The sequence below is a fragment of the Atractosteus spatula genome, chromosome 1 (assembly GCF_055471065.1).
Source record: "Atractosteus spatula isolate fAtrSpa1 chromosome 1, fAtrSpa1.hap1, whole genome shotgun sequence".
NCBI classification, from domain to species: domain Eukaryota; kingdom Metazoa; phylum Chordata; class Actinopteri; order Semionotiformes; family Lepisosteidae; genus Atractosteus; species Atractosteus spatula.
The window spans coordinates 46468789-46493575 of record NC_142706.1 but is presented as its reverse complement, the minus strand read 5'-3'; the positions used below and the strand labels follow the sequence as shown (position 1 = coordinate 46493575).

The window sequence follows — 24787 nt, the reverse complement described above, 5'->3', positions numbered from 1 at the left end:
ATGACAGAAGTAATCTGTTTTATGGTTGTTTTTTTATGAGCATGATTTACAGTGGTGTGAAAAAGTGTTTGCCCCCTTCCTGATTTCTTATTTTTTTGCATGTTTGTCACACTGAAATGTTTCAGATCATCAAACAAATTGAAATATTAGACAAAGATAACACAAGTAAACACAAAATGCAGTTTTTAAATGAAGGTTTTTATTATTAAGGGAAAAAAAATCCAAACCTACATGGCCCTGTGTAAAAAGTGATTGCCCCCTAAACCTAATAACTGGTTGGGCCACCCTTAGCAGCAACAACTGCAATCAAGCATTTGCGATAACTGGCAATGAGTCTTTTACAGCGCTGTGGAGGAATTTTGGCCCACTCATCTTTGCAGAATTGTTGTAATTCAGCCACATTGGAGGGTTTTCGAGCCTTAACTGCTTTTTTAAGGTCATGCCACAACATCTCAAATCGGATTCAGGTCAGGACTTTGACTAGGCCACTCCAAAGTCTTCATTTTGTTTTTCTTAAGCCATTCAGAGGTGGACTTGCTGGTGTGTTTTGGATCATTGTCCTGCTGCAGAACCCAAGTGCGCTTCAGCTTGAGGTCACAAACAGATGGCCGGACATTCTCCTTCAGGATTTTTTGGTAGACAGCAGAATTCATGGTTCCATTTACCATAGCAAGTCTTCCAGGTCCTGAAGCAGCAAAACAGCCCCAGACCATCACACTACCACCACCATATTTTACTGTTGGTATGATGTTCCTTTTCTGAAATGCTGTGTTACTTTTACGCCAGATATAATGGGACACACACCTTCCAAAAAGTTCAACTTTTGTCTCGTCAGTCCACAGGGTATTTTCCCAAAAGTCTTGGGGATCATCAAGATGTTTTCTGGCAAAACTGAGACGAGCCTTTATGTTCTTTTTGCTCAGCAGTGGTTTTCGTCTTGGAACTCTGCCATGCAGGCCATTTTTGCCCAGTCTCTTTCTTATGGTGGAGTCATGAACACTGACCTTAACTGAGGCAAGTGAAGCCTGCAGTTCTTTGGATGTTGTTGTGGGTTTTTTTCTGACCTCTTGGATGAGTCATCGCTGCACTCTTGGGGTAATTTTGGTCGGCCGGCCATTCCTGGGAAGGTTCACCACTGTTCCATGTTTTCGCCATTTGTGGATAATGGCTCTCACTGTGGTTCTCTGGAGTCCCAAAGCTTTAGAAATGGCTTTATAACCTTTTCCAGACTGATAAATCTCAATTACCCTGTTTCTCATTTGTTCCTGAATTTGTTTGGATCGCAGCATGATGTCTAGCTTTTGAGGATCTTTTGATCTACTTCACTTTGTCAGGCAGGTCCTATTTAAGTGATTTCTTGATTGAGAACAGGTGTGGCAGTAATCAGGCCTGGGTGTGGCTAGAGAAATTGAACTCAGCTTTCCAAAGATGTGATAAACCACAGTTGATTTATGTTTTAACAGGGGGGGCAATCACTTTTTCACACAGGGCCATGTAGGTTTGGATTTTTTTCCCCTTAATAATAAAAACCTTCATTTAAAAACTGCATTTTGTGTTTACTTGTGTTATCTTTGTCTAATATTTCAATTTGTTTGATAATCTGAAACATTTCAGTGTGACAAACATGCAAAAAAATAAGAAATCAGGAAGGGGGCAAACACTTTTTCACACCACTGTAGGTTGCTTGAAAAAAAAGTAGGGATTTAAAAAATATTCAGAACCATACTGGAAAGACTACTGATCTGCAAATTCACCTGAAGGATTAAACATGCGCTCCAGCAAGCAATGTATCCACAGTTGTTTGTATTGTTTGTTGAAATGGAAACAAATAACCAGTTATGTCACTTAACTTTATTGCTGTCAAGGTTACATGAACACTTAACCCTAATGGGGAATAACACACTTCTGCTTTCAGAAAGTGTTTTAGATTTTTACCTCCAGTAGAAAGTTATGTTTTGTTCAGTGAGACAGTATTTTAGTTATGTTTAGTTTAGTGAGAACCTACGTAATTCCAGTGGGAAACTTCCAGTGACGTAATTGCAGTAAATCAGAACCCTTAGAAAAAAACACAGGTACAAACATCTACATACTTGTTCATACTTTTACCTCACTGATGTTTGATCACAAATTCTCATTGCTACGGACTATATCTACATCTTAGTGGCCGCCACAAAACTTAATAAATGTCTTAAGAATAATTTTGTGTACAAATGAAAGGACATTACAGTTACAAGCAAGAGGTGTTGCTAGTCTTGCGGGTTATTTGCTTTACATATGACGATCTCATCCAGGTTTTTGAAATATCATTGCTAATCACTTAAAACAACACCAATGGGTAGTTTCCCCCCCAGAATAACATTAGATCCTTCAATTTTCAGTCTTAAATGTATTGTCTTATTTTTTTATTAGTAGAACTATGGGATTGACTTTCAACACCCTCTACTGTTGATTAATTGCATGTACTTTAAGTAATAAAACCTTAATCCTTAACATAGCATGACCTAAACCATGGGCTAGTGACATCAGTGTTTTATAGCTGTTTATAACATAATTAATAACATGTTAATAGATTATTTGCAGATGGTTATGGTGAATACCCAAACTAAAGTTTAAGAATTCAGTAATACCTGGCTATAATTTCTATTATTTGTAAAATGTAGGACATTAGGACCATTTTGGCTCCTAAATGTATAGCATCTTTGTGCTAATTTGGGCTCTTTTCTCAAGGTTCAACTAAACCCTGTGAGTTTATGCAATACTTTTCTATGTACAGATCAGGATGCCCGCTAGTCTTAGTATCTCTTTTTTAAGTATAAAATGACTGTGTACTCTGTAGTCTTTCCTAATGATGAGTAATTCTGAAATATTCTCCATGTAAAATGTCCTTTGGCAACATGCCTGCAGTATGTTGAACTGCTCCGTTTGGCCACTATACATCACAACCATTGACGTACAAACCACATTCAAAATGTTCCCTGGGAAACACAAATCCATTGCATAATAATAATAACAACAGGTGCAACTCTCCATAAGATTTATCATCCAAATGTGATGGATCGTCAACAGAACATATGTTCTGATGTTAATTGAACCTGTGATGATAATACTAATTGGCATTCTTGAGCTGAGGCCTTGGAAAAAAAGGGGGACGGCTTTAAAAAAGTTGAAAACCCTGGAGCTAAAGGATCCTTCAGAGTCAGCTTCAATCACATGATTCGGGAGTAAAAAAACAGGTGTCTCCTGTTTGTGGTCTTGAATATTTCTAAACTTTTTTTTTCTCACTTGTGTGTGCCCCAGTCTGTATAAGGCAGCTGATCTTGAAAAAGTCCCCTGAGTTGATTTGATCAATGACTTTCAGGATTTTAAAATGCCTAAATCGTGTCCCACATAATCTTTCCTGTTCCATGCATGCAAGACATACTTCCATCCTGTCCAGGTCTTTGTCCTCCTTCTGTTGATATATTTTCTTAATTGACCTAACACTTGCTTTAGGCACTCTAGAATTCAATTTAATTACTTTTAGGCTAAATTTGTTCTGTCCCTTTAAAATTTCTTGTTCTATTTAATCACATTCCACTTTCCTTCAGCTGTGTCTTATTCCTTCATAATCTGCTTTGCTGAAACTGTAAACTGTGGATGGCTCCAGTAAGGTTTTTAAAGTACACCTCGAAAGATACCATGTTTAATCCCAGTTCTTGTGGTATCACATTTGCCTGCCAGCATCTACAGCCATTTTTATTATGGGTGAGGAGGGCTATGCAATACATACAAGCAGTTTGTTAATCCAAATGAACATACTTGTAATCAGAAAATAACCTACTGTTTCTTCAAGGTGTTTAGTTTCATCAGCACACTGTGATCCCACAAAATGATCATCACATCACCACAGAATAATCCCCTTCTACAGCTTCAGGTTTATCTTCATGTCTGTGATGTGTTTGATGTTTGAGGTTAATATTAATATTGTAACTCTACGGGGTTCACATGGGCGCCCTCGCCTGCTGCCGCATCAGGTCGGCCCCCCACCGTCGGGGACTCGAACCCGGGCCTTCAGCGTCACTCAACAGGGACCCAGCCTGCTGAGCTAAAGAGAGATCTCCCGTCAGCCCAGCGGCTGTGGTCCTGCAATTACAGGGAAGGGCGGTGACATCACCGCTCTGGTAAGCCGGCTCTTACACACTCACCGGTGGCCGTATGTGTTACAATATATTTATTCTCTTTGGATGGAAGCTGTTCTGTTTACAGTTATTTGCATTGAAGGCAAATGTTGACTCATGGTGTACTTCTGGAGGTTGCTGGCAATTGCAGGCTTCTCTCTGGCCTTTGTAAAGCACACCACATCTTATAGACTTTACATGGCCGCTTCAATTTGGAATATGTTACATGTGAAGTTCTACAGGGGTGTTCTAGTTCTTCTATTATTTTAAAATGATGTTTTCTTTAATAGTCATTTTATGCAAAAACAGCCCCGGGTTTTCTTTATGACTGTTAATGTCAGTTTTTAAAGAACGACTTCCATTAGAGAAGAGTTTTGATATGGTTTCTGCTGTACTGGCATTTGAATTATGCCTAATTCCAAAACAGTACCTTCAAAGTTTGTTTTAATCCCTCATTAAATATTGCTTATATTAGTCCACTACTAACTGAAACTGCACTAACTGAAACTGCTGTTTGTTCTTCATACTGATTTGTCTATGTCATACTGATTAAGCCAATGTAAGACACAGGAAGGATATGATTCAGCATTTTGTCTTTTCTAATTCTCACCATTTATCATGAAATTAAGAAGTAAAGGCTCAGGGCTGTCGACTGTTTTAGTCTCAAATTATATAACACATTGCTTGTTATTCCTTGGAATTAGTGCACTGCGCTGTTATTTCTGTCTCCCTTAAAGGTTTAGAGTAAACACACTGATAGCTGAGTTTATCTTCAGGTAATGTAAAATGTCTGGAGAAGATTCTTCTTGAGAATTTTAATAATTTATTATAGAAGTAATATACACATATATAAAAGGAAAAAATGATTAATTTCTATGTTCCTTCTCTCTAGATTTGTGTTGTAATTTGGACTGTAATCTCATGCTTGGTCTGAGTTATATCCACCCTAAGCACATAATTGACACAAGTGGCGTAATAATCAATTATCTTCCTTTTTTCTTAAACTTATTTTTTATTACCTCATAAAATCCAAGGCTGCAGTCATTTAACTGGGCAATAGGGCCGACAGTGACTGAAAATGACCACATAGCAGTCAAAACCTGAGGTGTTAGTTAAAAGCAACTGTTTGTTCCAAGATGGAAAACATCTGTTGGCGGTTTCAGTGACTGGAATAAGAGGCACTGCATTTAAGTCTCCATTTAGCAATATTAGCTTTTAATCAGAATAACACTATCATGAAGCAGTATATTGCTTTTACAGTTACTGTCAGTGGCCAAGAATTGTCTGTCTAATTTATCTTGACAGAGAATGTTTATTCCTTTCAGAAGCCGAAGAAAAGTTATGGTTTCTGAAAAAAAACTTTCCTTAAAAAACATAAGTTGAACCAATAAGTTGAACCATCTGGATGGACTTCTTTTTGTTGTTGGCAAATATTCAGGTACATTAATCAAATACTTCATTATCTGCATTATGTGTATTATGGTAAATGCATAGCAAACACCAACAAGCTTCCTTTTAAAGACAGGTTTATGCGTTTAATAAGGCATGTTAAGTGAAAGAGTCTTAAACTATGACTCCCTAAAAAACATCTGTATATTTCAGTTTCCTTCTTTGATTTCACATCCCCTGTTGAATTTTTTCTTCGTTTTGTGGCTCATGTTTGAATAATGTGCACAGTTTTAGCATGTCTAGCCAAAGTCAGGGTGATTTGGTCATTGCAGATCAAGTGATATAATTAAGGATGCACATTTTTAAAAGATGGAAGACAGGTGAAGGAACCTGGCAGTGTATGACAATGAGTTTTTACTCATTTTAAGTTCCAAGTTTCACAACATCTGGCTTCACACTTCACGTCCACACCTCCTCCCTGCTTGCTTCGTTTTACTGGTTCCCTTCTCTCTAGCTTCTCTTTACTAGACTCCGCTTGCCTCAGTACACTGGTTTTCTGTGTGAAATCCACAACTTGCCTATTGGATCCCATTCCTACCACTTTATTTCAATCCTGTTTCACTTCTCTCTGCCCCTTTGTTCCCAATATAATAAATTAATCCCCAAGCACTGATGTGGTACCAGTGGCCTTCAAAACTGCTGTTTTTACCCCTGTGCCAAAAAAACAAACATGGGTTTGGACAATGTAAACATTTTTTTCCAACTTATCCTTTCTTGCAAATATTTTAGAATGTGGTATAACAATTCAGTGCAACAACCATCTGTTTGCAGATAACCTCTTCAAGCCCCTCCAGTCTGGTTTCATGAAACTGTCCTGGTTCAGGTTTCTAGCTGTTTTCTTATGGCTTCTGATTCTGGTTCTCTTTCTATTCTTATTATTCATCCCATCAACTGCGTAAGACCAATGTATTCTTTTATCCACATGTGCAACATATTGTCAAAACATCATTCTTCCACCTCAGAAATATTGCAAGACTGTCCCATGTTGTCGCTAACTGCTACTGAAAAGCTGGCCAACACTTTCATCTTTCATTCTCGAATTGAGTACTGTAACACCCTACTTGCTGGGATATTTAAATCCACACTGAACTAAGTGAACGTCCAAAATTCGTCAGTCATAATCCTGACCAGGTTTAGCACTAGCATGTTACTCCTATCCTGGAGTCTTTGCACTGGCTTCCTATTAGGTTTTGTGTAAATATCAAAATCCTCATAAGGCTCTGTATGGCTTGTCACCTTAGTATCTGTCTGAGTTACTATCATCTTGCAAGTTTCACTCATCTAATTCTGATCTCCCAAGCCCATCTACACTCTATGGGTGACCTGGTATGCCCCAGAGCTCTGGACCTCTCTCCCTAAGGATATCAAAGTTTCCCTAACCTCTTTCAAATCTAGATTTTTCTATAGAACTGGTTCTGTGCGTCTTTGCTTTTCTACCATTGCTTTTCCATACCCCCATCTACTATCTCCTCACAATGTGTATGTTTTCTTGTTGTTCTGTAAGGAGCTTTGAGAAGCCTTTTTAAAAGACACACTATACAATTATGTTTATTATTAATATCATAAAACCAAACAAGCAAGTGAATTTTGATCTAGACCCTCTGGGCTGTAAGTAGACACTGAGACCTTGACAGCATGTGATACAGGTGTCATATTAGGGTACCCTTTGCACTGGACAAAACCTTTGCTCTTGCATTTTGGGTCATTTATGGTTTTCTATGTAGCTTTTTAGAGAGAATAGTAGAAAGTTATCTTAGAAGAGAGGTTGCAAAGAGATCTGTGCAAAATTTAATACATGGTAACTGTAGCTCTGAGGAGAAATAAGAAACAGTTTTATTTCTTGATTTACAAAGTTCAAGGCAGCATTGATGTGACAAGTAAATTTAAAGTAAAATAAAACAAGGCATATAAGATGCCTTGTATATAAGATACTGTGTAAGGTAAATATTTTTCTGGCTTGCAGATATCGATGATTATTATTTTAATATAATTTCATATATTAGTTATAGATCAGTAAATTTAGTGTATAACTGAATCTTGTAGGTTTTAAAGAAGAAATGCATTCATATCGTACATATACTGTACACACCTTTTACCAAAGAAACACATTTTGTGCTGAAACCAAGACGCATTAAATCAGAATTTTTTTAATTAAAAACAAAAACCTGGAAAAATGGGTTAGATAAGTGTACACACCCTTCAGCAATGCCAGTTACAGTATAAATTAGCCCTGGTGTAACCAATTGGCTAAATGTGTAACTTTGGGAAGGTGTGTAGACTTTCTATAGGCACTGTAGAGGATACTGGTAGATAGATACTGATAGAGGATATACTGTACAGTATATGGATATACATATAGAGGACTCATACGGATATGTGTGATGAAATCATCTCTCCCTAACCCTTGCTAGGATTAGAGCATGCACAGTGCAGCGCCTCAGACAGTAGATAACTCACTCACACCAAAAGACCGTGTTTTGTCCTGTGCCAGAGTTTTACGCTATCTAGATTTCAGTGTGTGGAGGTGTCCCTTCTGTACCTCACACAGCACACTGGGCCCTGTTACATGTACAGTACATGTCATTGTGTTAAATGAGATCATGTGGCTGAATGGAAATGAGAATTGCTTTAGCCTGGAGGAATCCTGGGGTTAGCTTATTAGTGTTTGGAGGAGTAAAATGTCAGAAACATGATATTTAAGCCAAGACACAACTGTAGTCAGTTACATAAACCAAGAGTATTATGATCATCTTATCACAGAACCTTCGGAGCACTGCAAAGATCAAAAATGAACTATGATCTGCCAAAGGAAATTACGAGGTTAATTTGCAACTTAAAGAAACAACATCTCTGTTGTGTAAAAAGACTTTAACCCGGACAGGAATATGTTGCTCAGTGTATTCAGATGTCAGTTAGATGTGCCTTAAACTGAAAAGTCCAAACTAATTTAAGAACGTTTTCCAAAAATGGAAGTTTTAGTATGGGACAGTTGTTTCTAAGAATGTCAACTTCCATCGTTCCTTTTTTAACAGTTGGGTGATTTTCTTTAAATGAAAAACAAGCTCAAACTAAGCACAATGTTCAATTTATGATGTGCAGAATTACAGAACGGAGTCTTCCAAAATGAGTAATAAGGAACATAAATGGAAAAGGGTCCAGGGAGAAGAATTTAATTTTCACTGAGATGTGAAACTCCAACCTTTCAGTTGTTGAAAATAAATAATAATAATAATAATATGCAGAACAGACAGGGTCATGTGCAGATGACAGGCAGAGTTTTAAACAAGAACACTCTGAGATGTTCATGCCGTACAGTATGTGTTGAAGTACTTTGAAACCAGAAAAATTCTAAATGGTCTCAGAGCTGAAGGGGATTATGTAAGTAAGAGCAGTAATTTCCAGGTGGAGAGAGGGCAGTTGTCTATATATCTATAAAAGGAGAAATTAAGAGTGTTGGTCAGATCTCAGTCTTATTGAAGGTATGTGAAAACTGTAGTGAAACATGCTTCAAGGAGAGGAAGATGGCAGAAAACATATTCTAAAATATCTAAATCTCTTAAAGAATTGATGGAGATAATAATACTTTCTTACTCTTATATAGTGCTTTTCTGGAGACTCCACTCAAAGCTCTTTACAGGTAATGGGGACTCCCCTCCACCACCACCAATGTGTAACCCCACCTGGATGATGCGACAGCATCCATAGTGCACCAGTACTCTCACAACACACCAGCTATCAGTGAGGAGGAGAACAGAGTGATGAAGCCAATTCATAGATGGGGATTATTAGGAAGGCCAATGGGAAATTTGGCCAAGATGCAGGTGTAACACAAATACTCTTTTTGATTTTTAGAGTCAGTACCTCAGTTTTATGTCTCTAGTTTGCTAAGTACTATCTAGGTTCAAGTGTGCTATGTTAGCGATGCAAGGGGAGCATTTTTAAGATTAAGATCACTTTAGTAGCCACATACAATTTCTTGCATTAGGAATTTGTCTTTTCGCATACTTGCTCTCCATGAGACACACAGAGACACAGACAGGGAGAGAAGCTTGGGGTCAGAGCACAGGGTCAGCCATTGTACGGCGCCCCTGGAGCAGTTGGGGTTAAGGGCCTTGCTCAGGGACCCAACGGAGTAGGATTTCTCTGCTGGCTGTGGGATTTGAACTTTCCAGCCACAGGTGCAGATCCTTAGACACAGAGCCACCACTCCGCCCCAAATCATTTTTGTACAGTGATGTGAAAAACAAAGCACACTCCTTTATGATTCGTGGTTTTTCATACAGTATTAAGACATACCTGACCTTCCTCTAGTTCTCACCAAGTCCTAACAGTAGATAAGTCATGTGACAGATAGCACTCAAGTTTTTCTTGGTCATTATTTATTGAACAAAAAATCAGCCAACAGTCAGAAGTCTTGTGTACAAAAGTAAATACACCCTTGCTGACAGGTTTAGATGGAAAAGCAAAGCAGAACATTCAGTTAAGAAAAGGTAGAAGTAGTTAAAAGAAAACAGTGAGAAAACATTTTGCTCAGCCACCTGGTTTGAGACTGTGATATTTAAAGAGAAAATTGTTACCAAAACATGGGCTACGTAAAGGTGTAATATTGCTCTAAAAGATCCCAGCCTCTGTTGGTGCAAAAAAGATACAAGAGATTCCTTTGGTAACTTTAAGTTTATATTTTTAATGCTTAAGCAGATGACAGTCTCCAAAATCATGCTGTGGACATTTATGAGCTCCTGAACTTGTGTTCCCTTGATTTTCTTTGAAAGCACCATAGGTCGGTAATTCATAATTAGGTCATGGAAACAAGAAGAAGGATTACCTGACCCAAGGGGGATGTCTATGTGGAGTCGTTAGGCTGGACGTAAAGGAATTAGAGTTATTGACAAAGGTTTGCACACCAATACCTCACTCACATTACTACTATTATTATAATATTACTAATTACTACAATATTACTGAAATTTCTGACACTATGTGGTACTCTGAAAGTACAAAAATTGGATCTCACCATCACACTTCTATCTGTTGTGTAAAATGCCCTTTTTCCCCATAAGATTTCTTCTCAAGCATTTACAATTTAAAAGACAGAATCAAAGTAAAAGGCCCATCCAGATTATTTCACACATATTACTTCAGATTAGATCTTCATTATGCATCAGATGTTCTTCTTAGTGATCAGTCTTCCATGAATACATATCCTATCTCATATCGAAATGAAGGATCACCTTTTATTAAATAAAACCCCATAATGCACGAAATAAGAGTCCAGGTTAAGCCTTCTACTGTTAAGGTGTAGCCATTTTTTAATTTCCAGCAGCAGCTGAAGCTGGCACTGTCCTCCAGGAAAGACCAATTATGATATCAAGTTAATGTTATTACTGTTGATTATGTCCTTTGAAGCCTTGCAATGCCCCAGGTTCATTTCCCTTTTCTTCACATCAGGTCTAGCACTTTGAAATTGAGACCGCTGGAAATGAATCAGTTACCAGGACTGGCATGCCGTTCCCCTCTTAGAAACCATGGGGCACAAGGCATTCTGGGGATTAAGGGTTTTGTGCCTTTGTATCAAAAAGTGAGTGCTTTGTAATTGGCCTCATATTAAATAACTCAGATTAATCCACCTTCCGCCAAATACTGTACTTGGCCTCTCCTTCAGCTTCTGGGGAGAGCTTTATCCATGACAAGGTTCAAATGGTGTCTGTCTTTTGCTTTGTGACATGAATAGTAAGCACATCATCAGTTAACATCTTACTGGATCCAAGGTTAACTATCCAGGGCAGTGAAACAGCTCTAGTGCCCCAGTTTGCATCCATATATATATTTTTAGCAGCCTTCCTCTGTAGCACTTTAAATTTGATTTGCATGGAAATGTTATATTTAACATTTCATACAAATTTACTCTTATTTTGCTTTGCTTTGTTTCCTGTTTGTTTGCTTTGGTACACTATTCAGTGACAACCCCATGATTTCCAACGGTAAATATGAATAAGACCTGAGCAAGACGAACCCTTGTGAATTACAAGAATGGTATACAGTATAGTGTTTTTTTTTCATTGTGTCCGTCTTAAAGTGTTACATTTTTATCTTTAGTGTTACATTTTGAGGAAAACCATGGAAAAGGTTTATATCTTGATTTTACCCACCTCTTCAAGGAAATTTTACTTGTTATGTGAGATATTGAGCTTGTGAATTAGCAAGAAAGAGCAGGGCTGACCCAAGATGGTGGGAGGGAAGGAAATGTAGCTCTTTCCATTGTGCTTTCTCCAAATACCACAGCTGGGTTTAGGGCAATTGCAGGTTTTTTGACCTTGGCTTTGAAAACCCAGCCTGTTTTCTAAAAAAACACAACCAGTCCCAGCGGAGCTCCATGGAACTTTTTGGCTGCTATGGTTCATCAGCTCTTCAGTTTAGCCAGTATCCAGTTGCTACATCCATGGAAATGGAGGCAGGCTGTCATCAACATTCAGTAGAAGGATAGATCATTTGATACATTCAGTAGAAGGACAGAGAGCTGATTAAAATACCTTCTGCGGTTTTACTGATGTTAGGAAGTGTTTAGCGATTCTACAACTATTGTTTGTTATTCATACATTTTAAGATTTATACTGAGAATTAAACATAACTTACTGCTTATAACTGTAATACATTTACTAAGTTCTTTTCAGATAACAATATGACAGTAGTTTTTGTAGGAGGTACACCGACATTTTATTGAAAAGACTAGTTAGCGATGCTGCCTCACAGCTGTCTGTTCAGTTCTGACTGGGGGTACCATCCAGAGACCTTCAGTAAGGTTGATTGGTATCCCTATTTGTGTGCCATACATGTGTATGAGTTCAAGTGTGCCTCTGTCCTGTGATACACTGGCATTTTGTCCTGGTGTATCCTGCCTTATACCCATTGTCTCCCAGTTTAGGCCCCCGGCATATTGTATTACAGTGCTTCTCAAACTTTTTGGACCAAGTACCACCCATGATCAAAGCAAAGCATCACCTACAACTCATCTTCTCATAGGAACCACAGAAAATCTCAATGACCAGCATGAGCGCACGAGTGCACACACACATATAATAAAATTAGCACGGAGCACTTACCATTTCAGTGAGAGGGGTGAGCCTGTTTAGTCGAGCAAAGCCTTGCAATGTCAGGGTCGAGGGCAGTGAGCTTCAAATGCAGATCTGGCTCAGCATCCATTTTGTTGCGGTACTTTGTCTTGATTGCAGTGAGAGCAGAGAAGCTTTTCTCACAAAGTTTGGCAGTAGCAAAGGCATCAAAAACTGCACAGCCTTTAATGAGAGGGCTGGGTATTCACTATGATTTCGGATTTGTTGTACTAACTCCTGAATGCCTGAAAACATCTATTGAATTTTTTCTCTAATTTGTTCAGGCTGTCACAGATTGTTTCTGGATAAAACCTTAAAAACTCTGTGTCCTTTCTTTTTGATATGTTAAGATTTTCTGCAGATTTTCAAAGTGTTCTGTCATGCTGTTCCTAAACTCTGAAGACCATAGATGCAGTTTCCGCTTGAACACCATCACTGCACTCATTGTGTGTGATAAGTCTCTGTCCCCCCCTGCAATTCTTAAACTAGGTTGTTTGTTTTTGCTGTTACAGTATGTCTGGAAGAAACCCAAGTCTAATAACCACATTTGACAGCTTGCTTCCCAAATCATTTCTCACAGAGTAATTATTTAAACAAGTGATTTGTGTAGAGCTCTTGCATAAATTCAACTGACAGTCTTGACAACTACCATCACATGAGAAAAATCAATTCTGTTATTGGCAAATGCTTGGTGGTGAGTTACACCATTGTGTTTGATGAAGGAGGGGAATGCAGGATCAGTTCTGCAAAGCCTGCATAGACACCTAGCATTGACAGCGCATCGTCGGTGGGGTTTGAAACCACTTTCTTGATCTGAATGTTTTTCTCAGTCAAAGACTTTTGAATTTGAATTTGTTGTAGTTACGTCTACCTTGTTTGCTTTTTGAGTGACAAAGGGCTCATTAAATTCTCTACTCATAAAAGAGACTTGCAAAATATTTTAAGGATACAGTTTTAGGAATATCATTAAAACCATCAATTGCAGATATTAATGGTAAGTCAACACTGAATGATTAATATGCAAATGTAGAAGTGGTTTTCATGGGAGACTTCGATTTTTCCCACCTAGACCGAGAAAAAACAAAATTAGAATTTCATAAAACAGAGACCGAAATTGTCTAAAAGGTTAATGACTGCACTGCTCAGTTTGTAAGCGCACCTACAAGAGGAAATTTTGAATGTTACTTATGTTCATCTTGTCTTTCCAAACAATCAAGACATAGTGTGACAAACAAAATTGAGAGAATCATTAAGGAAGTGTCATTGTAATATGTTATGCTTTAAAATATACTTTGAAACTTTACATTTTTTTGTCCAGATCAAGGGTTTAGAATTTCAGAAAAGCAGATCTAAAACGCTGAGATAGAGGTCAAGATAAGTACAATGAGATAGAACAGTTATGGAATTTGTGGAGAATGGATGGCAACAGTTTAAAGAGATTTTGATTGATGCACATAACATATTCATCCCAAAAGTGAGTAAATCAAAAGTTAAAAAAACAATGGAAATTATCTAAGATATTAAGGAAAAAAGGAAATGAAAGCACACTATAAAATTCTTAAAGAAAAAACAGGATCTAGTTCAAGAAAAAGATGATTCATTTGCAAGCAATATTAGAAAGGGCAAGAGAAAGTGGAAAGGAATATGGCACTGGAGGCTAAAAGTACAACAACAGCAAAAGAACAGTAAAGGATGAAGCAAAATCTTTCCAGAATAAGGATAAAGTTCTACATGACGAGAGGCAAATGGCTGATGTACTAATGAGTATTTTATTTAGGTGTTCATGGAGAGAGAAAGGAACACAAAATAACTTGCAGAAGAACAAAAATCTGTATTAAACCGTGTGTGCCTAGAACAGTTTCAAGGATAGTTATTAAACTAATCAAACTCCACAACAAATGCAAATAAAAAATAGGTTCGATTGAAGACAGAAAAAACACCTGGCAGATGGTGTATAATGTAGTCTTCATGACCCTGGGTTTTTTGACAGTCTAATATGAGTCACTCTGAAGTCATCCCTGTTTTAGTCACCATGGAATTGTCCTTTAGGCTGTCCTTGCCATGGCCATAGCAAATTGCTGACTGTTGCAATTCACTCAGTCAGGAATTATCTACACAAAACGTGCAGCCTAGATCAGATGAGGAATTGAACTTCTTACTTTACAGCCACAGTACTGGACAGTGTTAAGATATAGAAGTGAATTAAGCGCTGAAAATAAATTATCCATCCATGCATCTGTTTAATGTCTCTCTCACTTTTTTTCCATTACTACTTAAACTTTCAGTCCCAGTAGGAAGCTTCTTTCAATTTCACAGTATTTGCAGCTTAACAACCAGCAGTGAACACTGAGCGTGATTAGATAAAGACCATGTCCACATAGCCAGAACTATTGCTGGGGCTCAGGGTTACGGAATGTTTAAGTAAACCAGCATTTGGAAGCTGTTGAATTGAAACCATTTGCCAAGAATCTGTAAAATTACAGCCTTTAACCTCAACAACAGATTGAACTGGATGTCTGTTGTCGAAACAAGGACCTAAAGGACCTGTACAATCATCTCTTATACAGTAGGTCTGACAGCAGGTGAAAGGCAATTGTAAATACAGTACCACAGCCTGAACAATGAATTGAAGTGACTGTTTATTAATTCATTGTATTTTGGCAGATTATGAATTATTCAGTGTTCAGATAGAATCCAGCAGTTAAAAAGAAAAGCTAACCTTGAAAGGTTTTTGAAGCTTTTCTTGAGCAAATTCCTATTACAACCGTAAACTTAAGCTAACATGATGATGCATATTTGAGCGTAGGTGATCATACCTAAAACCAGAATTTAATTGATTTTCTCAGCACACAACAATATTTTGCATTTCATTAGTAAAAGAGGCCTGTAAGACGTTTTATGCGAGACCCACATGAGCTGTGTCAGGATCCATTTTAATGTACTCTATTATTATCTGTGCAAATGGAAAAATATATAATCTTTTTATTAATTGGATTTATTTATTTATTAATTGGATGCTTTGATACCTTTAATTTTTCTTTAAGAAAGTAGGCTTACAGAAAAGTTTTATATAGACATTCATTTAGTTGCTGTTACATTATATTAGTTACATTTCTGTTTTCTTTATTCAAGGATTAACTTTAGCTGGCATTAATCCTCGCACGGTTCTATTAAAACTGGTTTGCTCCTTGCGTCCTGGGCTTTTTCACTCATGACTTTATTACGTGCTCTGTGCTCATATTCTCAGTGGGTTTGCAGTCTGCGTTTCCCCTTCTCACTCCCCCAGGGTTGCAGTTTCAAGTTCAGAGGGATTATCCTGTGCATGATGGATTTCCAGTGTGAAAGCCAGTGAAAGTCTCTCTTGTAATCATGATTCCGCTGAAGGGAATGAGTTTCCATCACACAGTCATGTCGGTCGCCACCCTCTTTCTCCGGTCAGGCGAAAGGTATCGAGTGGCTTCCTCTTCTGCTCTGTATGAGCTTCAGCTGCGGAGTGGGAGCTGTAATGCAAAGCACATCCGAAAGGAAACAGTTTTAAAGCCCTAAAGCCATTTTTTACTTTGTTTTTAAATGCTGCTTAAGGGGAGTAATGGCAGAAAAAATCTACAGAATCCATAGTTTTGTTTTCTTTTGTTTCCTTAGAAAAGTAGTTGCAGAATGAATAATTTTATGACTAAGTTTCTTTTATTTTAATAATAATACAGATAAATTTTGGAGTTTATGGCAGGAATAACACACTTTTTGTTGTGTGTTAAGTCTGCAAACTTTTCACTCCTCTTTCTTACTGAACCCTGCACCATGTTTTGACTGAGATTCCAAACATGGGTCCCCAGAGCATGATTCTGTTGTTTCAGATGCTATGTTGTGGAAAAGCAAATGCTAATTGATTGCAGTTTATGGTGTTGAGTTTGGGGAATTAGCACAGATCTGATTTGTCACTTTTAACTCTGGCGTATGGGCCTTTTCCCACAGTCTGGCAACATGTATTTTGTGTTGGTTGCCTAGCAACAGAGGCCAGTCTTCCTATTTTTCCAGTTCACTTTGGCGGCAAACACTTAACCTTGTTCGTTATACATTTTTTTAAAGCCTAAAAAGAGAAGCGCTAAAGTTCATGTCCATGGATTCTGTACTGTACATCCATGAAAATTGTTAATTTGTTAATGGGGTTGATCCAAAATCCCTGTTGTGATTACTGAAATTTAAAACCTAGTAATAAGACGTTGACAAGCTCAAAATGTTCAAGCACTGGCAAAGAAACACATGCTAACCTATGAGAAAAAAAGTACAGATAATCTTCTAAGGGCACTTGAAAGATACTTAATAATGAAATTTTTGACCATTTTGAAGGTTGATGTTTTCACTCATGAAAAGATTTCAAAAGCGTAGGTCCTATTTAATTTAACATGATTCATTTCTTCAGATTAAATATGATCTGCATCATATCTATCAGCTTTGAAATGACATTTCCATTGATTAACATACAGACTGATACTTGCAGAGCATATTTTCATGTGGTAAAGATTATGAGCCTTGTATTCAAAACATGTACTGTACAGTAGGTGCTTAATTCCCTGTAAGACACGATAGGGATTTAAGTATCTAAGTGGTTTACATATAGGCCATGCATTTCTTTTATTTCTTACGTTTATCATTAAATGAGTTTCTCTTATACTGTATGTACATAACTCACAGTTAGCACCTATCACACAATTGTTTTGGATTATGATGGTTTTTGGGAATTAAAAAAAAACCATGGTAGCTTTCAGGGGGTAGAACAGGGTTATCCTTCAGTACTTTTTATTTCCTTTTATTAACATTTCTGTTTTTTGCCACAAAGAATGGCATTTTTTCAATGAGAGTAAAGTTCCCTGCTAGATATTTGTTTCAGCCTTGTTAATGTGATGGTTCACATGATAATGTGAGATTAACTGCTGAAAAAAAATCATTTCTGCTTATACTGTACATATATTATTACTGGGTGGTTTAAAAGGTGAATATCTGTTTTAAGAAGTAAAAGACTGGGTTGAGGTGTGTTTGATATTCGTAATTTAACACATAGCACGGGCTGTTTAGTGAATAAGAATAAAATAAGTCAGAACTGTTTTGTTACTTGTAACCTCACACTGTATTCTTGATTTGGAAAGTAGTTCCCATAGAAATACCCAGTTTAAGAACAGTGACAAAACAAGATCTCAGACTGCTGGAAACCTACAGAAGTGCCTTTCACTACCTTGTGTTTGTTTGGCTGGCTGAGCTATCGTGCCAGGAGCTGTGTGTTGTCCTTGCTTACCCAGAGGGAGTGTGATACTTGTTCAGAAATGTGTACTGTTATTGTGTCTTCGAACAGGTGTGGGCTGTTGGGGGCGAGGGGGCTGTGTTCCTGCGAGAATTTACACTGATCCGCAGAGATAATCTTCAAGAGGAGTCGCTTTCTGAAAGCCTGGCTAACCACAAATCTGATGATCCTGTAAGTCTAGAATCTGCCTCATGCATTTTTAGAAATGTCAGGCCTCTACTGTGCTCCTCCCTGGGCCACAACACAATGTTGGTCCCCACTGTTTTTCATGTCTTGATGTTGTGTATTATTATAACTTCTCACTTTGTTCTTTTGTGAGATCTAACAATGCCCAGCAAGTCAGTGTATTTTTATATTCTGTATGTTCTATATAGGGGCAGCACAGCACAGTGTTTAGCATTACTGCCATGTAGTGCTGAGGCCCTGGGTTCAATTCTGGACCTGGGTTGCTATATGTGTGGAGTTTGTTCTCCCAGTGTCCAGGTACTCTAGTTTCCTCTAACAGTCCAAAAACAAACTGGTAGGTTAATTGGCTTATGGAAACATTGGCCCTAGGTGTAAAAGTGTGCATGTCTGTGTGTCTGGCCTGTGATGGACTGAAATCCCATCCAGGGTGTATCCTGCTTTGCACCCATTGCTTGCTGGGATAGGCACCAGTTCCCCCTCGAAATAGTCAGAAAATGAATGAATGGATTGAGGTACAGGTACCTCATATTATTGATAATGGATTGAACTCTGTGAAAGGGCAAATCTGGAAGAATGGATGTTCTGTATACAAAACTGAATTACAGCACATAAAATACAGAAGAGGAAATGTAATGATTTAGAAAAGCCAAATACATATTTTTTATCATGTATATTATTTCAGATATTTCTATACTCAAATGTAAAAGGATAATAAAAGTAACAAAAAAGATTATTGTTTGAAGTCACTGATTATGGCTGAAATTATTCCTACTTTAGAAAGTATTCTGTGTGCCTTCAGTCCTATGGAAAATATTTGTTGACTACCGCTTGAAGTGCTCACAACATTTTTGAGGTTGCTTAAGGTTCCATCTCATTAACTAACAAACATGAGAAATGTGTTGTAAGTATTGTGCACCTAAAAAATCTCAGGACTTTGTAAGAGTATCACTACTACTTTTTCACATACTGTATGTATGTTGCTTTTTGGTCAGGTTTATAAGTTGTTGTGGGCTCAGTTTCACTTTTATTCTGATGATACTCATTTAATTAACAACTACTTTAATTCAATGCTACTGCTGTTTAATTTTTATCACTTCACAGCCAACTCTTATTAAGATAAGGGTTAAAAATAACTACTGTATTAAGATGAGCTGTGAAAAGACAAGTTATGCTTATTGGCTCCCAACAACAGCTGTGCAAAGTTGGTGATTTCAGTGTTGTGGATGGTGCTGATTTAAGTCCCAAAGCTTAGTGTTGTTTTTAACCCTGTGCTGTCAGATAAAGTTCTTGTTCCGCCTGTTTTTTGAAAAATGACATAGTCTTTCCACAAGCTAGGACTTCTGTAGTACCTTCCTTACTGGGGCATATACAGTATGAAGGTACTGAGTAGGCTTTGCTATATCTAGAATTCTGTGGCTTGCGTGTGCTAACTTAACCTACTGGGCCTCAGCATATAACTTCATGTAAATTGCTGTGGTGAAATTTAGTGGGTTTTAAGGTTCCTACGTTTGCTTACATTTGAGGCACTGGACAGTCTGTCTTCAGGTTAGCTTAAGGAGTTATTGCATGAGTACAGTGCAACCTTTAATGTGAGGTCTTCTCATTCCAAGACTGGGCTCTAAACAGTGAGAGACAGAGCCTGCTCGTGTGCAGCTTCATGACTGTGGAATTCATTGCCCACATCCATTACTGACTCTGTGACTGTGTCCAATTTTGAAAACTTACTTAAAGATCGTTTTCCTATCTTGCTTTTAGTCTATAATTTGGTTTTACTCTTGGCTGCAGTTAATCAATTTACTGTGTGAGGTTTTTTTTTACTTCTATGGTGTAGTAGTATGTACTACTGTACTGTGCTTTCAGTTTTTTTTAAAAAAGAACTAATAAATAAAACATGTTAAAACTATGGCCAGTTATTCTTCATCTTTCTCAGCTTCTTCCCTTTTCTTCTTCTTCTTGCCCTTAGCTGTTTTCGAAATGCATTCCATCCATATGAATGATCTGCCTTAACTCAGAAGGGTCAACAAGTTTTGTCCTGGCAGCAGAAATGGTTGGTTTTTCACATGTATGTTCTTTCATAGGTGTTTTTTACTTCAAAGCGATTTATGCTTGTGTTCGCTGAATTTGACTTAACCTTAGGAAAGATTGCTATACAGTACATGACAAATTTATCACAAAAAGCAAAACAGATTCCTGATAATTTTATTAAAATGCAAAATGCAACAGTCAGTTCACAGGCATATCCCATTGCCTCTTTTGGCACACAGTTATTCTTTCTTTTAAAAGTGGTTTGCCTCAAATTGAGGTGTAGAGTGGATAATCAAGGGCTAAATTAACTCCACTGGCTGTATGTTTTTATGGTTTGTAGTGTATGTTTGCTCCTGCATACAAAAATGTTCTTGAAGCAACGGTACCTTTTTTTTTACATTCAAGCAACGATTGCCACATACAGTATTATGACTGATTATATTGATTAGATGCACTGAGGAAATTATCTGACAAAAGAAAAATCATATATTATATGGTTTACATATACTATAACTTATGATTCAAAAAAACATTTACAACATGTAAAAATGTATATCTTTTTGAACAATGGTGAACAATAGTGAATAAGGATTATACAGTAAATACCTTTACGGCTTCACCTGTAGTCTTCATAAAGGAGTTACAGTATATAAGATCACTTTCAATTACATCATAACCCTCTTGCTTATTTCTGACTATTCCCATGATTTTTTATCATTATATATTTCACCTCCTGCATGCTTCAATAATTCATATAGAACACTAGTTTTTTTATAGCTATAAAAATGACCTACTGTGATAATCTTTTCCCCCTTTTAAATAAATTGCCTTGGTCTTTCTGACTGCACTTCCCTATTTAGAGAGAAAAAGAGAGTAATTTAGGACAATAATTTTTTATGTTAGTTTCATCTTCTTTTTCCAAGGAATTAATTTACAATTGTATTACAATCAGTTATATTTTATGGCATTTTTCATCCCAAAGATCTCAAAGTGCTCCAACTAGGAGGGGACACAAATGAATTAAAGAATAAATTTAAAGAGACCAGGTTTAGCCCAAAGTGAATTTAGAAGGAATGCCAGGGTTAGCAACCCTACGTTGACAAACAATGCCAGCAATCTTTAATGACAAAGTTAGATTTAAGTCTCCTCCAAAGGACACCCATTAGACCTAAGAGACAAATTTCTGATTGACTTTAATTTAGAGCCAAGTAACCATTCCATTTTTGCCAGGCTGGTAGAGATACTGTATATCTTGAAATGCTGATAACAATAGTGACAGAAATGGCTTCTACCAATTATTTATTTAGGGGGGTGAATACTTATGTAATAAACTATGAGACACTAGGATGGATACTTTACTGTACATTTCCATATACTGTATATGATAGAAAAACATAACATCTACTGAGATGTTAGTGGAAAGCACACAGAGTGACAGTTAAATCAATAACAAATTAAGCAGTGCATAGCTGAGTCTTACAATCTATATTGTTCACGGAAAGACAAAAATGCCTTGAGTTTCCTCTAAATTGTGTGCTTGACCGATACAGTATGTATGTGTGTTGTGGTTATTAGACTGTGGCACAGCTGATGGAAATATTTCAAAAGAACTTAATTCTCCGTCAGTATAAACTAGCTGGAGCTGTTCCTGCCACACTGGGTGAAATACCCTCCATACATCGGTGAAATTCCTGAATTTGAAAAATCTTTCCTGCCGTCACAAAAGCAAAAACTGTGGGATACCCTGAGCCCTGAGCCCTCATAGTTTAAATGATCGTTATTGTAATTCGAGCTGTAAGTAAGCGTCAGGCTTTTTCTATTTCACAAAAATCCCTTTCCTCATTAACAAAATCTTTACCCTAAACACACACACACCCCAACCCCTTGGGATGTAGCATCCCATTTCCATCAGGTTTCCTGTTTCTGCTACGTTTTCCAGCTGGGGGACGTGGGGGCACAACTGGGTCGAGAAACACGTCCCAGTTTCATCCAGTTTAAAGCTGAGGCTTAGCTTAGGTTACAGCTCTATCAGAGCAGCTGTTTGTTTGCTCAGGATAACCGTACCATCTGGCTGGCTTTTTCCTGGCTTGGCTTATTCTTGCAGGGTCTTTTCGGGTCTTATAAAAAAAATTCACTTTAAATCAAATGTGCTGAAGCAAACCATTTTAATGAGTAAATTGACAGGAATAAAAAAATGAAATCTTGGTTTATTTTTATTGAGAATTTAATTTGAAATGTTAACAATTTGCTTTATTGTACCTCAACACAATAGAAAGCATTCTGATGCATTTATTAGCCTCTTTGTTCTGAACCTGGTAAAGTGGTTGTGTCAGAGCATAGCAATAACTCGAGGTTAATTACACATTGAAACAGAAGGAAAGGCACAAAGTCTTCTGTTGAGCTTTCTCCAGGTGTGAGAAGTACAGGTAATTGTGTTCAAGCAAAGGTGATTAGTACATTTTGACTTATGGTGCACAGATAAGCCTTCATATCTTGAAACATCGTTTCAGACCAGGTTATGAGAAAGTAATATAAGTAGCACTAACAGTACCATTTAGCGATTGAACTGCCCAATACATAATGTATTGTAATAAGCAATCTTCTGTCTTTTCCCTTCTCCTGTCATCAGCCAGGTGAAGTTTGTGCAGATACTATATATTATACAGTTTTGCATTATGATTTACGTGTACAATGCTGGCCTCTGATAAGTCACTCTGGGACTGCACCCATATGTCCTGCCATAACATCATGAATGAAGTTCCAGTAACCTTAAATCATCACCAGGTGCGGCACTGGCAGATTTATATACTGTGCTACGAAGCTGACAAGTGTGACTGTTTCTTATTGTCAGAGGATATTTTGTGATTGTGTTTGTTAAATTAATTTTGTTTCTCCCATTTGCTGGAACAGTGTTCTGAAAAGAGTCATTGTATAATAGGAATTACGCACTTTAGGGTGTGTGTTGTGGTGGGATATAACATCACTTCTGGATGGACTCGGCCTGCAGCCTCATTCCCAACCAGCCCAGGAATGATGGAGTCTCAGCACAACACACCCTGCCCCTTTAATAATCACCGATAACCTCATTTTAACAGTTTAAACCAGACCAAACCCTGCACTTGGCTCCCAGACTCCTGGTATTTTTTGTGTAATCAAGAAGCAGAATCCCAAGAGCAATGAACCATTCCACTTATGTCAGCCAAAATGATCATCGTGCTTTGAAGGTTGCTGAACATGCAGAACTTTGAAATCAACAGTTGAGAAATTTTAATGATACCTTTAACTACGGTACTTAATAACTTTAAGTTGTACGACCTTAATAGTGAGGTATTCCTTGGTTCAATTTGTAGGGAAGATAATGTGGAAACACAGGAGGATTTGGAGAAGTGGAGAAGCACTCTTTTGCTTCGATAGTTTCCTTGGCTTTCTATAAAGAGATTACAGTTACATAAATTTAGCTTCTTGTAGGGGCTTGATTCAATATCAGTTTTGGTCAGAGGCCAACACAAATAATGCTTAATTAGTCCGGAGTTGGTTGTTGTACAGCGTTTTCTTTTTCAGTTCATAAATTTATTTCCGGATTGTTCAGCAGAGGCCTAATGAGCCCAAGAAGCATATTGCTGAGAGCCCTTCTCCCTTTTAAAGTGTGACAGAGATTAATTATTCCACATGAATGAAAATGTTTGTCCTGGCGGCTTCTATAGGGTTTTGAGAGTGGCAATATTTTGCTGAAAAAGTGGAGATGCTTTTGGCTTTTTCAGCACAGAAAAAAACCTAATTCCCACAAAAAGTATACATAGCACAACAAAAAAGATTGATTTGTCTTCTGTAATTGAATGTTCTGTAGTTAACCTCCTTTTCCCCTTGAGATTCCCAGTTCCTGTATGGTTCCAGTATGTTTTTGTACTATGATTTTAGTGTACCATTGAGTGTCTCCTCTAATTCACACATTTACAGAAGTCAGAACAGAAGCTAACTGCCACCTTGGAAAGTTTTTTGGAGATACTTAGCCCAGAACTGTGTTGAATCAATGTTGCTAAGTAGATTTTCCTGAGTTTGCAATAGTTTTAACTGTTTGAAGAAACCACAACATAAGTTATGGAAGTCTCTCTCAGTTCATATATCAGGAAACACTCATGCGGCCTCCCCAGCTGCACAGCATTTGTGGAAAAATAAAGGACATTTTAGGCATGATGGCTGTGAGAAGATTTTCTGTGTTGTTTTCTGTAGTATGTTTGAACATAAGCATATAAGGAAGGTTGCAAACAAGAAGAGACAGTTGCTCCTATCAAACTCGTTTGGCTTTTAGCAGCTAATTGATCTAAAGATCTCATTCAGCCATTTCTTAAAATAAGACAGGCTATCAGCTTTGAAGACATGGCTTGGTAGCTTGTTCCAGACACTCATGACTCCTTGTCTAAAAAAGGTATTCCTATACTCATTTATTAAATGTACTTCCTTTTAGTTCCCATGTGTCTTCTGGTTCGAGTTTCCATTTTTGTATAATTCTTTTGATCCGAATGATTTTTTGGGAGAAGTTTGTTTTTCAAATAAGATATTCATTA

At 37.5% G+C, this 24787-nt stretch overlaps 1 protein-coding gene across 1 annotated transcript in view; it reads left to right on the top strand.

Annotated features, from left to right (window-relative positions):
- LOC148840962 (ADAMTS-like protein 1) overlaps positions 1-24787 on the top strand; it is a 209111-nt gene that overhangs the window by 47986 nt on the left and 136338 nt on the right. The window contains exon 2 of the mRNA XM_088910463.1: positions 18063-18182. Within this exon, the coding sequence (XP_088766589.1) occupies positions 18063-18182 (120 nt within the window). The remainder of the gene's footprint in view (positions 1-18062; positions 18183-24787) is intronic.